The sequence below is a fragment of the Echiichthys vipera genome (genome assembly GCF_963691815.1).
Source record: "Echiichthys vipera genome assembly, chromosome: 3".
In the NCBI taxonomy this organism is placed as follows: Eukaryota; Metazoa; Chordata; class Actinopteri; order Perciformes; family Trachinidae; genus Echiichthys; species Echiichthys vipera.
The window spans coordinates 25,205,111-25,223,950 of record NC_139828.1 but is presented as its reverse complement, the minus strand read 5'-3'; the positions used below and the strand labels follow the sequence as shown (position 1 = coordinate 25,223,950).

Genomic DNA, 18,840 nt, shown 5'->3' with positions numbered 1-18,840 from the left:
ATCATCGATTTCACACGTCAGCGACTCCCAAACAAGCGAGCCAAGTCATCATAAATGCCTAAAAAATGATTAAATACGCATCTAATTTAATAATCATGTCATCATCATGTTTAATCATTCAGGGTGATGATGTTCTCTCAGTAACATGTTCAACCTCGCACCTTTGGTTTGGGATCTCCGTGGACTTTGCAGGAGAAGGTGACTGGCATGCCCTCAAAGACTTTGTAGTGTTTGAGCTTCTGGTTGAAGGACGGTGCCACCCCCTTCCCGGCAGATTCTTCATCGTGCTGCACGTCGTCGTCTGATTCCTCCACCGGAGAACGCTCCAGACGGAATTCAATCTCACTGATCAGCCGCTGCTCGAAGCTGGATACTTTGTATTCCTACGTGCCAGATAAGGAGAGAGAGAGACTGAGACCTAAGTACTAACTGAGGTTGGTGTGATCGCGTGGCAAACGCAAGCACATTTAAGAGCGTGCAGAAAGCTATCAATAAAACCCTGTTTGCCCTATTCCACGTTTTACACACACCCATTAACTTGTCTTCGTTGTCACAAAAACTACCAACTTTCTTCCAGTTTCCTAATTCTCTCTGCCCAGTTGAGCCACTCCTCCTTCCCACCACCTCCATCAATCTCTCATCATTGCTTAGGCAGAGGGAACATCTGCAGAGCAGCGTGGTCCGATGACACATCACACAGATAATGACAGGCCTGGGGAACAGCTGCAGAACCAGCATTTATCCTCAATCTGCTGCTCATACCGACAGCAATCACAGAAGTGGCCCATCCTGATCTACTGAGTTATTATCCTGCAACAGCACGAGGAAGCTGCTGCAGCATGTTCCTCTCAAGAATCGTACAAAGTAATTTTCAATGATCCCTCCTTTCTAAAGATTTAACTTAATTGTCACTTAAAATCTCAAATGCAGATTAACATTGCAGCATGCATTGCGTGACGGACACACAGACCGAGCAAAGCGCAATCTGTGTGAAAGCAAACTGACAGGCTGACAGGTAGTGGTGTGTTGCAATCAAGCTAGAACACGCTTCAGTGTCTGAATCAATTCAAACCAGAGTTTTACTCACACACGCTCAATCAGTTCCATTTACTCGTGTTTAGAGACACACCTGCCTGTGTGAATATTAAACCACCGGGACCGAAAAAAACAAATACTCTATTGCTGCCTTTTGTGTGCCATTTGTTCCCTTATCAGCTACTTCTCAGGCCTGATCCTGTTCGGGTCAAAGTGAACACATCCTTGCTTTAAGCGTGACTATGTGTGCACAACAAGAGGGTGACAGACAGAAACAAAGGTTTCAAACACCTTTTGAGGGCAATATTCTCTATCAGATGACTTGTCTTCCTGTTGAGAGAAAAAAAGGGGTTTGTCTGTGTGTTGTACTGTCACTGTGCATCATACAGGGTAACAAATACATTTATTGTGTGTTGTGTATTTTTTTTAGTGTGTATGCCAGTTCAATCTTACCTGCTCTCAGAACAGACAATTCAAATTCACATGCTTTACTATGAATATACAATGTCTCATGATGCATTCAGGCTTGTGCTCAGAGTCATGCAGTGCTCTATTGCCACAACCAATCAGATCGCTCCTCATGCCGACAGGCTACATCACACTGAGATGACACGGTGTGGACACAACTTGTGCTCAAGTTGTGTTCGCTGTATCTTTCCCATCTATCTCACTGGACAAAAATTCACATCAAAATATGTCAACAAATAGTTTCGCCCATTGGTGGGAATGAGCCCTGATAGAGGATTAAAGGTCCCATGTTATGCTCATTTTCAGGTTCCTACTTGTGTTTTGGGTTTCTACATTTTCACCGCTAGTGTCACATTCTGCCACCACATGGATTTTTGATACTGTCGCACCCAACATACACAAACACACAAGGGACATCTACTGCCCCGAGCGTGCACGCTAGCAGCTGTGTACAGTATGCTAGTACATGTACAGCATTGTGTTAAGAACATAGATTTATCAGAGCAAAACCACAAAAAATTATAATATTTACTTTGGCAGTCGTTAATATACCTGATAAAGTCTATGTGTGAGAATTTCTGTTTCTTACTCTTAGTCTTACATTTACTAATGAACCTATATTGTTGGCTACTCCTTCCGACACACATGTAGGCATATATCTTATTGTCATTTCTATCTGGAGCCAATAAACGCATCTGTATTTTTGTATATGTTCCACTACATTGCTAATACAGTGAAAAGAGGTAGATTTTGTAATACTGTCATATACTGTAATATTGTCATACCTTGATATTATTATGAGGTCATATCGCCCACCCCCTACCTGTATTTCCCCCTCTGTTTGAAATGCTCCGTTTTAGCGCCCAGTCTACTCTGATTAATCAGCATTTCTGGGTCTCTTACATTTACGCTCTTGGTGTCTCTGCACTGTCATTGCAGCCAAGGAATGACTATAACGTCACTGTAGCGGACCTTTCTACATATATAGTTTAGTTGTGACATCACAACTGTACTGAAGTCCTGACAGCTCGTTTAAAGACACAGTTTCTGAATACAGACTGTGTGCATTTCTCTGTGGATTGAGAATTTTGATACTTTCAAAGTATTTATATAGCACCTCCACCTGCTATAATTAAAAAGACATGGTATTTAATTCTATACAATATGGGACCTTTAACATAAGAGAACATTTGCACAAACAAAAAAACCTGCTAGTTTATCCGTGAATGAATAACCAACGCTGTGTGGAGGTGTGCTACACTCTGACACTTCCACAAAACGTTTTGGTGGCTCACAGTCACGAGCCCTCAAACAGTGTTACTCCCCAAGCATGTTTGCGGCAACACTGGTTTCTACCAGTCTGCATAAACAGAGCTTTTTATGGAGGGATCTGGAGGACTTTACAGTGTTTATACCCTGCTTTCATAACTCGCTCTTCAACAGTGTTTACAGGCACTGCGGGGGGGGGGGGGTGTGCACTCTGATTCAACAGTATATAAAGGAAAGCCAGTAGTCATAAGACAGGAATGACACCGGCAATGTATCGGTGGACTAAACAGAAAGGTGCTTGTGTAGTACACATGCAACAGTGGGAGTTGTGTTATAAAAAAAAAAAAAAGAGTAAACACTGCTGGTGTGGACATGTTGCTCAAACGTTTCCATGCCTGTGTGATATCAGGAGAGTGTGTGATTTTCCCCTCCAGGTGTGTGGATCCTAATAAAGAGCCACTGTACCTGTGTGACCGGCTCCTCCTCTGTGTCCTGTGTGTTTAAGACTGTGGCAGCGTTGTCAGCACCCAGCAGTCTGCGAGCCATCTTCTCCTCATAGGTTAACTTCTGGAAGCAGGGATTAATGGGGTCAGCGGGGGTTAGTGTGTGAGTTGCAGAACACACACTTACACACACCATCGGCTAGCCATTGTATCTTGTGTTAATGCGGGATGTAATTACATATGGAGACAGCATTATGAACTAATTTTAGGGTGCACGGCACAAAAGCTTAAATACACTTGTATTGGTCATTTTCTTTGAATGAATAGTTGCACCACTTGTTGGGATGTTTGTTAATCTGTGTTAATGAGGTGTTACTGAACACGCTCATTCTTCTGATTGCCTGCAAACACACAGTTCTTTCAGTAATGGGATAAGGCTAGAAGACTGCAACACACGCACACACACACACCTGTTGGCCATTGCTCATGCGCTCCTCTTTAAAGCGCAGTTTTCTCTCCAAGTCCTGGATGACGGCGTCCTTGGATCCTTGGATGTCAGAGTCAGAGGCCAAGCGTGGCGTCCTGGTGACCGAGGACTTCCTGGGGAACGCTTTGCTAAAAGAACAGACGAAACAGAAACATTTGTCAACATTAACATTGCGGCACTCTGCTCTGTGACGCAGGCATGTTATCTCAACAGGTCGCAACTCCTCTTTCCTCTCCAGCTCCTCTTCGCTCCCTCTCGGCCGCTCTCATATCCACCCTTATCAGGATATGTCCGGCTATAGCATTCCACAATGTGTCTTCTTATCTCTCACAACTGCAGCAGGAATGCCAGGGCGAGAGGGGGAGTGCAGGAGTGAGTGAGGGGCTGATGAAAAATTACTGGCAAAGAGTTTAAGGTGGAATGTCCTTGATGGAGGGGAAAATAAATTAAATCTCTCCCTTCAGGACAGCCATCAGAAGAGGATTATCTACACAACAAGATATTTCTATCAGCCTACTCAATATGCACAACTCAAAGTCAACCCTGCAGTCCGTGTCAGCCAGGCGAAGAACTCCGTAAAGTGACAGATTTTGACCCTATACGTGAACCAGGATATTGAAATCTCTGTTTATTTGATTTTGACACACCTTCCACTCCGAGCTCCTTGTGTATATTTTCTTTCCATATGGGTGCTAAAGCTCTTGCACCTTGAGAACACTTTTGTGTCTATGTGTGCGGGTTTGTGTGTGTTCAAAAGGACTCTCTAATTAGCGCTTTCCTGTAAACATGCTGTGTAAAAATGTAAACATGTCATCTTCCATCATGCAGACATCCTAACTGCAGTTGCCAGCAGGTTTATCTGACGGGGAGCTCAACTCGCCTGAGACACACTGTGTGTAAAGAACTTACAGAACGTACAGAACTTACAGAACTTACGTAGCTTGACAGGCGCTCTGCAGAGAGCCTTATCTGTAAAAGTGCATGTGAGCGATACTTACACAGTCCCGTTGCCTTTAGGAAGGCCCAGGGCGTTGACAATAGGACTGCTGGGTGAGGAAGGTGTGGCGGGCAACACTGAGGACAGGAAGCTGGAGGCTGGAGATGGAGGGACGGAAGAGAACGGGGAGGACATATCTGAGAAGGCTGGAGACATGGGGATGGGCGGAGGGGGAGGCGGTGGAGGAGGAGGGAAGTCTAGGGCGGGGCCCGATGGAGAGGACAGGTTACTGGAGCTGAAGAAGGGCGGAGGGGGAGGCGGGAAAGAAGGAGAGCTCGGAGACTCCACGCTGCTGGCCTTGGCGAAGGGGGGCACGGTGACCCTGGTGAAGGGCTTGTGTGAGGTGGGAGGAGACAGGGGGGAGGGCAGGCTGGACCCCGAGGAGCCAGAGGACTGGGTGACATAGCCCGCCCCGCCGGGGCTCTGGGCAGCAATGAACTGCTTGGGCCGGGCGTAGTTGAAGGTGCTGGCCTGCATGGTCGCGCTGCTCTCCGACTCCAGGAAGGAGGGAGGAGGTGGGAGAGGTGGAGATGGCGGAGCAGGTGGAGGCACTTCCTGAGGTGGTTGCTGCGGGGGAGGCGGGACTTCCTGGCTCTGCTGTTCCTGCTGCTGCCAGTTGGCTGCTTCCTGTTGCTCCAATCGAATCTGGTCCTGCAGCTGCTTCAGCTGGGATGCGTTCCTGTGAAGTAGAAGCATGGTCATCAGTGACAGTTATCAGAAACTAAAGTCATCTTGTGTTTTCTTAAGGAATTTAAATTCTTTACGGGGGAGGGGAGTCTTTAACAAAGTTACAGACTTGTAAAAATGTTTCAAAATCATGCAGCTGTTGTCAATTTATGCATGACACCATCGCCTGGTCTCTTTCCAACTGTAGTCAGAACACAACTGGTCGAAACGTTAGATGCCAGATGTGAGAATAATCGATGTAGAGTGAGAATGCCAAATAAAAGTGATCAGTTGATCATTAAAGACATAAAGGATTTTGAGGATGCCATCAGCACATGGTCGTAATTCTGATGTTATTCAACAGGAGTTGAAATGAACTGTTTTTCCTCAGGTCTGGAGGTGACAGCCTGTCAGGCCTGAGGTTCAGGCAAAGCAGTGTTATGTGGACAAATTGTGTGTGTGTCAGTGTGTGTTCTGGGAAGGAAACCGCTACACCAGCAGCACAAACTGATAGGTTATCAGCCTCCAGCCTTTCACAAAGACTTGTTAAAAAGCCAGCCTGTTGACAATACATCAAGTATGGTAAATGAACCTGGAGATATGTGTGGCAGTGAGGAAAACAGTTTGGTTTAACAGGACAGCAGTTTATCTTAATGGACTGTGAACTGGTCTGAACTCATACATGATGTTTTTCTATATGAGAAATAGGGAAAGTGAACCACACAGTTGAGGTGTGGCTCCTGGTATTTGAATGGCAGTGTGATGAAATAATAACAAAAATGTAACATTGCGGTGTCATTTTGCCAGGGATGGGTCCTGATGATGAAGTATTGTGTTTTTCACAGAGGTGTGGTTGTCCAGTCTCTCCCCCAGCTTGGTTGATTCACTCTGTTGTCACGTCATTGTGGGAAAGAGGGAGTTTTTTTTATTTCCTTGTAACATGACTGGAGGGTTTTAAAGGTCCCATATTATGCTTATTATTATTATTTATTTTATTTTCTTCTACTAGAACAATGTTCAAAAACATAATTTTTCTCATGTTGTCTGTCTGAATATAAATACGTATTTAAGGCCCCTCTCCTAAAAAAGCCAAGTCTGCTCTGATTGGTCAGCGTTTCCGGGTCTTCACATTTGCACTCTCTGCGTATCTGAACCGTCATAACAGCCAGAGAATGACTGTAGCAGCACTGTAGCAGCACTTTCTACAGAAGTAGAGAAGTCAGAAGTCCCCCACGGCGCGTTTAAAGACACAGTTTCTGAATACAGCCTTTGCGTATTTCACTTTCTTTCACAGTGTTTATATAGCACCATGACCTGCTTTATAATAATAAAAAAGACAGGCAAATCTCACGTTTTAACAATATGGGACCTTTAAAGAGGATTAACTTTGAAGAGACCATGAGACAGGTATGAACTCTTAGAAGCTCTCTTTGAGGATCAGGAGGAGGACGTGGGTCTTTGGGAGAGGCTGAAGTTATAAAGCTTCAAAGTTTACAGCTATGTGCATATGAGACTGATGAGTTCTTCATAGGCAGCCTGTTCAGAATATACTGTGCATCCCAGTGGTGTATGTTGTCAGGAGTCCACCGGGACCAAGTTCACGTGCCCAAATCTGTTCCAGATGTTGAATAATCAGCGGAGTCTTTCGACTATTTTTCATCTGTGAGAATGCAAAGACCCCCTTTCCTTAGCCTCCCCCCTTATACATTTGCAAACAACACCAGTGAGTATTTCCCAAAACTGACAGTAGTGTAACAAATCCACCACATAATCCAACAGCAACATGACTGATTAGCCTGTCCTGGCCAGTTATTTTGGTCATACGCTCCCCTCCAGAGGAGACTTCACATGCCCAAATGAATGTGTGTTCAAAACCGTTCACTGCGATCACTCCTGCTTATCTTAACCCGGTACTCTCCTCATGGACCGCAAGAGCACACAATCGATTCAATGTGTACGCCTCTCTGTAGACATTTTTCTTTACATTCTCCAAAGCTCTCCTGTCCGGGCCTCAACCAAAAGAGTGCTTTTACAGGAACAGTTTGGCAGCTCGTGAGGCTTGCAGCGCTCTTGCAGCGGTTTGATTCCTTTTTTGGCTGTGTTCTCAGAGCGTCAGGCACAAAGCACCCTGCCCGTCTGCTCCAGCAGAGAGGAAACACACTTCATTTCCTCGCAGCCTCATCCTGACACACTGCTTTACTGCCTCAGCATGAAAGACCTCAACGACCTACACACTTTTACCTATGTTTTCGACATAGGTGAATTGTGTAAATGTGTGAGCAGGAGGCACAATGGATGTAATCCAGCTTTAACTGACATCATCACTTTGCCTTAAAAGGTGATCTCTTTACTTTCTGTACAGAGAAACCTTGATTCAGCACAAAGCCAAACCGCTGTGCATACATTGTATTATAACATACTCTCTCTTACTATGGTCAAGAAATCCCTGATTGTGTTGATGCACAATCAAGTCATCCGTCTGCACTGGTGCACTGACATTTGACTTGCATCTAGATACAATTCAACATAACACATTTCTAATTTTGTCAGATTAAATTTGCCTCTTGTTTAGACTTTTGGCATTCTTCATATTTGACGGCGCATGAAAAGGTCAGCTTGTATAATTTGCAGCTGCATGAATAGTTTTATGGCCCACTTAAGGATTTATCATCCAGACTCCGTGGCCCTCAGGCTCTGATCGTCCAGACCGCTCTGACCACAAAGTGCATGACAAGGCTGCTGTACGCACACTACGTCCTGCCTTTCATCCCAGCCGTACTCTAAAACAAGACGACCTCTGCTAAAACCTGACCTGCGCCTTGTGTAAACCATTATAATGCATCTACAAATGACTTAAGAAGCAGAACAGACCGCCATCACTCTCTTTTATTCTTTGTCTCTGTGGCGGTGGAGGGGCTGAATTAGAAGGAAGTGTTCCTCTGTCTCCATGCCAACGGCCCTGTGTTTTGCTGTGCTGGTCGGAGCCAACTGGCCCACAGAGCGCCGTGCTTCGCCGAGAGAAAATGCTCCAGCTCCTCTGTCTGTCATTCTGTAACACAGCATTACACTTCCGTCTCTATCCCTCATTGCATCTCTTTTTTTTCCTTGCCCCTACTTCTGGTGGTATAAATAGGCAGAGCATGTCTTCCCCTTTTCATCCTGAAAAATACTTTCCTTGGGCTGAATCCTCCCTGTAAACTCTTTAATGGGGGGAAAAAGAAAGAAAGAATGGTAGAAAAGGCAAAGAGGAATCTGATCTGGAGTAACTCTGTCCCTTCAGTTCCTGCGTGGAAAAGTTCAATAAACAGATCCAGGAACAGCTTAACAGTAACTTAATTGAAGGAGTGTTTTACATCCCAGTGATGTATCAGTCAACCAAGCTCTGAGGCGTTCCAGACACAGTGGGTCTTCACCAGCAGCATCTTGCTTCAATATATGAAGACCTCAACATCTCAAATGGCCATGTTTACATGGTGCCGCTTGTTTGTGCTTCCTGAACAATAATGACCCGTGATGCGTGAGAAACTCATCCACTGTTCCACCACCTATCCCAGCAAGCTCGGAGCCATCCTCAGGTTTATCTGCCGCCCATCTCATTAGCTCCGCAGCTGGCTGAATAGACGGAGCCGCTTTATTAGAGTCGGCCAGCTGATGACAGGAAGCAGGCAAGGGAGAGAACTGGAAGTAGTTGAGTGTACAAAGCCAGTAATGAGGGATTTCCTTCTGTAAACAACAACATGAGGAGAACTGAGAATGTGCCTGTTCTCTTTAAAACCCCGTAGGTGTTAATAAACAGAAATGGTGAGATTAGATGCATCTGTGACGGCGCTACAGCTCTGTATATTTGTTTCTGCAAACAGCCGTGGCTAAGCAACAGCATGACCTTGCTATTTGTAAATGATTTATATCCAAATAGTCAAATTGAGCTCCGGTATCACACCTACAACACAAACACAGCCTTGGACCCTGTCTGAGATCATTACAAGCACAGTGCTTGACAACCCGTGACTGTGATCAGGGGACAGTAGAAATGCAAGATTAAAGGGCTCATAGTAATGTCTTTTTGATTATAAAGCATGTCTGGGTGATATATAAATACTGAGAAAGTATCAAAACACTCAATCAACAGAGAAAAGCACACAGCACAGTGGACTTTCCACTATTTATAGGTAGAAAGTGCTGCTACAGCGCTGTTAAAGTCATTCTCTGACTGCAATGATGCAGAGACGACATGAGGGGATGCGGAAGATCTAAAAACTGACCAATCAGAGTAGACTGCTCTTTTCCTGAAGGCGGTCAAAAGAGACAGGAGCTAAAAATGAGCGTTTCAGACAGAGGGTGAATACAGGTATAGACAGTATGAGAAAAAAAATGTTTTTTTAACCTTCAAGCATGTAAACATGTTCTAGTAGAAACCCAAAATACACGTTTGAACCTGGAAATAAGCACATCCTTTCTAGTCATATAAAAAGGTGTATCTTGTTTATTTTTTACTGCGCCTTTGCACACCTGGTTTCATGCTTTCCTCACTTGCATTCGCCACCGAGCATTGCATCATCACTACAGTGCGTCAATACGAATGCGTCTGATGCAGGAACAGACCATCAATCTGACGTAGTGACGGAGCTGATGTCTGAATAACTTTCACACTGACTTACTGTGACTAAGACTGTCTGTCAGCTTAAACTGTTGGACAAGTTACTTAGGAATATGAAGAAATGGTGTCACCTCTGACTGGAAATGTGTCATGTTGGGGATTTTTTTTTTAACATGTACTGAGAAGAGTGAGACTTTTGAGTCACATTTGAACTATAATACAAGGTAACATAGAAAGACATAAAAAATCATTCAAATTGTACATGTTGAAATGTAAACCCTTGCACTCTGAATGGTCTCTTCATTTGTTTCTCACACATCCCTCCCCTGACTCCCTCCTCTCCATGTCTGCCTCCCTCTACTCTCACAAGAGAAAGCAGACTGAGACACTCCAAGTTTCCGAGAACATTCAATATAATCTCACAGAGGCTGTCTGACCCCAGAAACGACACACTATATTCAATATATCTCACGTACGAAAAATCGTTTTATTCGCCTTATGCAGCTTCCATTCATCCACTTCTTCCCTGTCCGCTGACATGTCCTCTCTCATCTTTTGTCCTCCTGGTGTCTTATTTTCAACCCCTCTCCTCCCCGGGTACCCCAGCCCCCCCTCCCCCTCGTTCTCTCTGGCTCTAATTGCACACACACCACATAAAACAGAACCAGACTATTTTCCTTCCCCCCCTCTCTCTTTAAAACATAGCACAGAGCGTTTTTCTTATTCCAGCCACACCACCGGCTAACGGCTGCTCCGCTCACCCACTTTCTCCCTGCCCTACTTTCTTTCTTTCTTCCTTCTTCTACTCTTATTTCCCCTCTTGCTCTCTGTCAGGGCTCGTATTTCATATCGTAAGTGTAGGTGAAGAGGGCTCTCTGCAATCAGCAAGCCCTGCTTTTCTGTATATACATCCATCCATTCATTCATCCTCTTCGCCCCACTCCTCTGCCTTTCACTCTTTCTGCCCAAGTGATACGGGGAGTGTTTTTTTTTTCTTTCTCTCTAGCAAGAATGCTGAAGACATTCTTCCCTGGATTGGAGTGGGAAAGACATTGCCATCAAATGGGATTAGCAGCAGGAGAGCAGAGAAAGAAGGTGAGGGAGGAGGAGGAAGGGGGAGGAAGAGGCAGAAAGTGAAGAAATGAGGGAAAAAGTTAGATGAGTAAGACACAAGCGTTCCCACCTCACAGACTCTATTGTGTTAACTAATCCATCGGACTCCACCGAAGGGCTGTGCAAACAAATGAACCTCAGCACATAAACACAGACTCAACACTAGAAAGAACACTATCTTTGTTTGAATCGCTCCCGGGGATGCCACGCTTCTTCTCTTTCTCCCTACATCCTGAACTCGCTACCTTTCCAGAGCCTCCAGCAAATGAATGGGTATCACACTCAGCCTCTCTGCGCTCCCAGAAAACCACACACCCATTCTGAAAACATATGATTTAAACATTAACATGCCGAGCCGGTAAACCAGGAAAAAAACAGTCAATTTTCTACCTCAATCATTTGTCTTCTCTTTCTTCCTCTACACCCTAATTTAGATGTAATGACAGAAGAGTTTGGCTCCAGTGACTTTTCAATAAAAAATAAAAAGGATAAAAATCAAAGAAGCATAAATGCAGTAGCACATTAAAAAGTTCAAGAAGTGTCATTAAGTTAATCTTTTATCCATTCCCTCATCATTCTGTCAGTGATGAAGTTTGCTTAACTCAGATGAGTTGTCAGTGTACACAAAAGAAAAGTTTTACCTTCAGTGTTGTGGTCTTGGTGTGTAGCAGCTCTGATATTTCCCTGCAGGAGAGTAAACTACGTCGCAGTGCTGCCCTGCCAGGTATGGGGAGCATATATAGAGCGTTGAGCAGCCAGACAGTGACAGACGCAGTCGCTCTCTCTCTCTCTACCCCTGCATGAGTCAGTCTGTCTGTGAGCTCCTCCTCTTCACAATAAAAGCTCCCAGCCTGCCTAAAGACCAACCCCTTTCAGAATAAAAGCTCTGCCATACACCGTACTGACCGAGGAAGTTCCTTTTGGGAGTCAGGAACCAAAAATAACCACAGCTCTCAGAGTCACAGATAAAGAAAAAGTAACAGAAGCAGAATGACACCTGCATATATTTGGTTCTATTTGTCCTGCTGTGTCCTCATTTATATTATTTTCTGAAAGGCCTGAGAGACAGATGTGATTAAGGAGAGATCATTTTAAGATAGATTTAAGAAACTAATCATCTGAACAATCTTTCAGGTTCAGGTGGAAATGTGTCTATTGTAAGGTAACATTTGAAACCACGCCCTTTCTCGAAATAAAACTTGCATTCTGTGTACTCTTTACAGCCATGGAGAAACATTATCTACCCTTTACAGAGCACAGTGACTATTATCTACATGCTGAGCATAATAGTTTTATGTAACATTTATTGTATTGGACCTTTGGAACAATACAAGTAATGGAGACAAAGTCTGTGAGCAAACACTCAGATGTGGTTACATTTACTGAAGTATGTTCACAAATATCCAGTTTCTCAATAATCATTTTTGTTGGATGAAACAAAACCTTTTTGGGAATTTATCATTTCTATTTTTGTGTGTAATGCCTCTATTTTTAGACTGCTGCTGATGAGTCACAGCGTGTTAATGGGAGGTGGGAGGCCGGGGCTCTGGTCCAGGGGGTGTTGTGTTTAGCTGTAAGTGTGCATGTAATTGTGTCTGTATATTGGGGAAAGGTCGGAGAGCCATCAGGGGAGGGTCCTCCTCCCTCTAGAGATGCGAGTCATTCCCTGTGTGTTGACTCATTGACACTTCGAGGCAAGTCAGAGTGAATCCCTGTGTTCAGAGTCGGTTCTTGGTGAAAGCAGTGTCATGAGATTAGGGTGTGTGTACTGTGTTACTTGTTGTGGTGCCAGAAAGAAGACAAATGCCAGAGTCCTGTATGTCTGATACTGAAGGAGTTTAATACTTGACCAAAGGACAAACAGAAGTTTTGTCAGTACAAAGTAGTGCGTGAAGCCACCTCAATTCAAGAGGAGATGTGCTATCATCTCATTGGCTATAATGCATAAACATGACATTAAGGAAGTGACGTGAGTGTTATTGTCTGCAGCTACATCTAGCAGCCTTCAGAGTCAGATTGAAGGCGCCAAGGGAATCGTGGCCTTGGCAGGCTCCGTGGAGTTTTCAGGGCAGCCTGACTGACAAAGAGATAATCCCAACAGAAGCCCAATATACTAACGAGGATTGGACATTAACCCAAACTGCACACACACACACACACACACACACACCTCTCGCACCAACAGCGGGGGTCAGGATTTAATCAGATGTTGATTGACCTCATCTGGAAACAATGTGATCCTCCAAGTGTGTCTCTGTGTGCGACGCTGTAAATGTGTATTTATCTGTGTGTTTCTCAGTGTTTAACATACCAGGGTGTTCTTTCCTGGGAAACACAGTCTGTTTTCTATGAGGAGATCATTGAGGCCTGTTAGTTTCCATGCTGTCAACTCCCAAGCATACACCCTGGTCTCTCGCTCCCCTCATCTCTCTGTGCGCTTTTCATCGCTCCCTTTTCCCTCTGCTCACCCCTCTGTCTTCCAGCCCCCTCTCTGTGTTATGAAGGTCAGCTCTGACAACTCTCTTCCTTATTTGGAAAGTTTCTCCGCTCCATGCAGGTCATTCTAGCCCGACCGACCAATCCAGTGGTTAGTTGGTCTAGTGTCTCAGCCAATCCTATGTCTCCCATGTCCTTTTAAGGACTGCCCATCTCCCACTCTGGAGGTTGATGTGAAATTATCTGCTTTTCCTGCTCCCAGTGACTTCATTTAGCTTTTTATTCTGTTGCACAATCTAATTTCCTCCCCAATGAGAGCTAACTTTCTGTCTCTGCCTTTTTTTCCATTTGCTGGTAATCAAAAACCTCTCTGGCCTGCATTCACTTAAGCAAATGTACTGTATATCCATTGAGAGAACTAATCCACAGTCAGTGTTTTACTTCCATTTTTAATTAGACGTTTGATGCTGATGAACCACAAGCAACGTACTCAGTGTGTATCCAGCACCATATGTGGTTCTTTAACATGCATGTTCCCCGCTTTCCATAAAACCACAAGCAACACCTCGACAAGAAAGTGATTGTTAATACTTCATTAGAGAGTTCATGACTTGCACCTCGTAAACACAAACACACCGCTGAGAGGAAGCTCTGAGTCACAGCGAAGATATGTGACCAATCCTGGCAGCCAGAGCTCCTTGCTCGGCAACGCAACACAGACAGAATATAGATCCTGCTTTAAATTGAAAACAATGAGCCTGAAAAATCAATCCGACATAAAACAAAAAACACCAAGGGACGGACAGCAACAACCAGTCACACGCTGCGACTTGTAAACACAAGTAGAAGTTGTGTGTGTGACAGTGGGAGACTGATGAGGGCTGTTGGCAAAGAGCTGTTTGTTGCCTTTAGTTTGTATGCTGTTCCCCTGACAACAGCCTCACTGGGGTTAAAGAGGTTTGGAGCTACTGCAGAAATCATTTAATCTCAGTGGTATGGCAATTATGTCAGCGAATAGGGATTGAAAGGTATAAGGTCAGGCTGCATGCAATACAGGCCACATAAAAGTCGATTAGACCATCGCTCATAGTTATCACTGCTGAGCCTGGACACATTCAAGTTGGTACACATGCCGTCACTTAACACTCTGTACTTGTAAGATCCTATGTGTTAGGGAATATGTGTTTGTTTGAGTTAGGGCTGGGTAATAATTCAATGTCATATCGACATATCATCGACTTTTATTGACATTGTATTATGATGATATGATCATACAATGTTTTTGTTATTGCTGTTATCATAAAGAATCCAAATGAATGATTTCAAAGCATGATTTTCATTTGATCTAATACATAACAGCGGAACACAGTTAAAGCAATTCGTACATTTCGGCCATTTTTACACTTTCCTTTTGTAATCTTAAAATTTCATATTTCGGATAAAAGTCTGACCAATCATTTTATTCGATCCAACTAAAATGATTTGCCGAGCTTCCTGCATCATCTGTCGCTCTGTTTCACTTGCGCTGCTCATTCTGCATTCAAGTGTCATGGGAAGTCTGAAGTTTCGGACCTCCAACTACGCAGAGTGAACTGGAATGCCTGTCAAAGTGGAGCCTCCTACTATCGGAGTAGATCAACCTCAAATTCAATAGTAGGAGGTTCCACTGTGACAGGCATTCCAGTGCACTTTGCCTAGTTGGAGGTTCGAAACTTCGACTTTCCATGGCACCTGAACGCAGCATTTCTCTCTCAGCGCACATGTCGGGGGAGGAGGGAGCATCAGAGGTCGGCCAGGGAGAAGAGGGTGGGATTTTCTATGGAAGCGCCTTGAGACATGCAAGAAAGCTAATAATTGAATTAGATTATTACCTCCACCAAGGAGGTTAGCAATAGAAGGAGGTTATTTTTTTTAACTTGGTCTGTTTGTTGGTCAGCAGGATTACAGAGAAAACTACTGGTCTGATTTTCATGAAACTTGGAGGAAGTAGCATTGGCTCAAAGAAGAACACATTTCATTTTGGAGCAGAGTGGAATCATGGGGTGGTTACACAAATTATTTTTCACTTTCATTAACATTTTGAGATAGGGCATTTGCGCTGCATTCATGTGGTGTTGGAATAATCTGAAAAATGAGCACCGGATTGGGAAAGTTAAAGCTGCATTAACATTGTGAGATAAGGCATGCCTTGGGGGAGTACTGCGCTCTCCAATTGCCCTTCTAGTTTTATATGATATGCTAAGATATACTGTATCAACATCCCCGCCCTGTGTGTTAGGTTGTGCTAAGAGGGTAACCTCTGATCTACAACATCAGAAGCTGATTGTTGCACGCTGTTTGCTGTGTAATTCCCTCACAGTCTGAAACTTCCCACTTCACCCCTTGACACAAGCAGACATAGACCTCCACTTTCCTTCCCCAGGCTACTTTTTCTTTAGCTGCACTTATATCAACTCAAAACTCTTCATAATCAAGTGCAGGCTCTGCTAACTATACAGTAGGTCTTTGGTTTGAATACACATAAATCACTTCTGTCTGTCTCTTTTTTCACCATCTGGTTTTATTCTGCCCAAATACTTAGATTACTCATTCAATCAGTAATAATTATTACAGCATCTCTTAAACAAATAAACAGCTAAAATCCTTCTAGACCCTTAGTGTAGTGAAGGCTAAATTAAGGTCCTGTTGAGTATCGATGCATGCCTGTTTTTCATCATCTGTAATTTTAGCATACTGAATAAGAATGTGCGAGTTATGTTAGAGTTGCAAATAAATATCCACAGACACGTTGCTATTGAGAGTTCAGCTGACACATAAAAAGCACTTTGTGGAATGAAATCCGTGCAAGAGAACAATTTCAACTGTCAAAGTTGATTCCTGGTCTTACGTAGAATGGTTCAAGGATAATTGTTGTCTCTGCTACTTGTGCTTGGTGTGTGACGCCCACCCAGACATTATCCCACCCTATAATATAATGCTTTGCCTTATTATCAGGGTCGATATCATTTTGGTCACACCTTCTATGTCTTGCACTGGCTTGACACTTTTGACTGTCTCCTTTACCTTGTTGTTTTGTTTTTCAGTGTCAGTGAAGTGGTTTCTTTAAATAGTCGCTTACTATCGTACATTAATGCTTCACTGCATCATATGTAGACTTTTTCTACATATTGGAGGTACAGTATAAAAGTGATTTGGCACCTTAAGGAAAGCATTATCTCAACATCAAAGCCACCATACATATGGATATGAATTTATCAATATTGGACACCAGCAGCACTGGCTCATCCATCAACACATACTTAAAAATACTGATTTATAAGCTCAGGATGTGAAGAGTCTATCATGATGTAGTCTGGCTTACTGGTGGTGTAGAGCAGGTTTAAAGCCTGCGCAGTGCCGGATGTCAGGCCTCTGTTTTCTGCTTTGCAAGGTTACCGTTGCTATAAATAAGACTTAGCACCTCCAAAAACGACTGTGATTGGTTTAAAGTTGTACTCCGTAAGAATTGAGATATGTAGTTTCTAGCGGCCTCTTTGGCGGTAAGATGCAACTGCAGGCGGTCAAGTTCTTTCAGAGCCTCCATCTTGTCACTTTCATGGGCACTATGTGCTTTTATTGCTCTGTTGTAATCTCTACTTTCTGTGCGTCCCATATATGTTACCCTCTTAAATACACACACACACACACACACACACACACACACACACACACACACACACACACACACACACACACACACACACACACACACACACACACACACACACACACACACACACACACACACACACACACACACACACACACACACACACACACACACACACACACACACACACACACACACACACACACACACTTTTGCTCATACTACTAGCCTGACTCGGAAGTTGGAAGTTCCCGATGACCAATTGAGAGTGAACGCAGCATCAGCAGCGTCACTAACATGGCGGCTTATTTAAATCTCCACAGACACAGATATTGTAATAATCAGCAAAAGGAAAGTAGAAGTTTTCATTGGTGGGTCATATGATCATTCGCCATTGTTTTTACTCACTTTTTGATAGATAGTAACTTGAAAGACAATTAAATAGATGAACATCTTTAAATCTCTAATCTTTAAATAAATACAAACAGCACAGAGCATTTTCCCCCCTAAACAGAGTGTTAACTCAAGCAGCCAGACCAATGTGGCAATGCGAGACTAATCATGAGAGTATATTAAGGCATAAAGTTCTGCATAATTAAGTGTGTGGGTGCTTTGATTGACAGGAGGCTACCGTTAGCTGATAGCTGTCGTTGCACTGCCTGAATTGTAAACGATTCTCCTCGGCTTTCCTCACCAGCGAAGTAGTCTAGCTAGCCTCTTAGACTAGCTTATTCGCTAGCTTGGAGCTTTGATCCAGCCTTCATTCGGCCCACCTCGGCTCCACCTCTTTGCCCATTTTTGGATTAGCCAGGGCCTGGTAGAGTCATTCAAGATGGCAACAGTCGGAGCCGCCTGCTTTGAGCTTTATTTTGGCTCTTTAGAAACATGTGGCTGACATCCTGGAGACTAGGTCCATTAATTATACAGTGTATGGTGTACAGGGGGGATAGTTGTGTTGTTGAATCAGAGGAAAGCACAACTCTGTCCAATATGGCAATGACTGAATTATTTTTAGATCCAAAATAATAACCTCTCACAGTGTGTTTCAAAGCTATACAGTAGTACTCAATCCTGTCAGATCTTTATTTAGACCCTTCAACAGATCCCAGTTTATCTTCCAGACCATCTCACACACTCAAATGGGCCTCCATCCCAGGATAACTTTTAGTTGCCTTACATAACATGTCTGCTTAGAGAAATAGGTAATTTTACCACATGTCTGCTTAATCTTTGGAGCAGTTTATGAGAGGGCAATATAACACTGACTGTATGTGGTGTCCCTGTTTAATTTTATCCTGCTTACAGTATTCTAAAAACAACACATCCATCATTTTATCCAACTATAGCAAGTAACCAAATATTATTTGTTTCTATATGTAGAATTACTTCACAAAATGCTGCAGTATTTCAGAGGGACAGTGCTGCCAATTTGCAATCTATCTCTTCTCTACCATGTGGTAAAACTCTGCTTGCTTCCAAACCTGAGGGTTGGTTCAGATCCAACTGGCCGATCTAAGCCTCTCCCCTAAGAATTTCCTTTGATTCTTATCCTGACGTTTGTCATCAACGCCGGGAATCAAACCCAAATACCTACAAACCCTGCGCTCTCTTCCTTCAGCACAGAAAAAGAGCAGGTCTGTTTTCACAGCTCAGGTCTCCTGCAGTCCCTCCTGCCTGCCA

At 43.7% G+C, this 18,840-nt stretch overlaps 1 protein-coding gene across 7 annotated transcripts in view; it reads right to left on the bottom strand.

The window, feature by feature from the left end:
• Positions 1-18,840, bottom strand: part of palld (palladin, cytoskeletal associated protein) — a 61,251-nt gene that overhangs the window by 7,701 nt on the left and 34,710 nt on the right. For 3 of the 7 annotated variants that reach the window (XM_083911399.1, XM_083911401.1, XM_083911400.1), the window contains 5 exons: positions 4,701-5,378; positions 3,686-3,830; positions 3,238-3,339; positions 1,327-1,365; positions 162-383 (listed from right to left, as the gene is read on the bottom strand). In XM_083911399.1, coding sequence (XP_083767525.1) covers positions 162-383; positions 1,327-1,365; positions 3,238-3,339; positions 3,686-3,830; positions 4,701-5,378 — 1,186 coding nt within the window. Of the gene's footprint in view, positions 1-161; positions 384-1,326; positions 1,366-3,237; positions 3,340-3,685; positions 3,831-4,700; positions 5,379-11,716; positions 11,812-18,840 lie in introns of those variants that run through there. The other 4 variants (XM_083911403.1, XM_083911402.1, XM_083911405.1 and 1 more) reach the window with 3 other exon arrangements.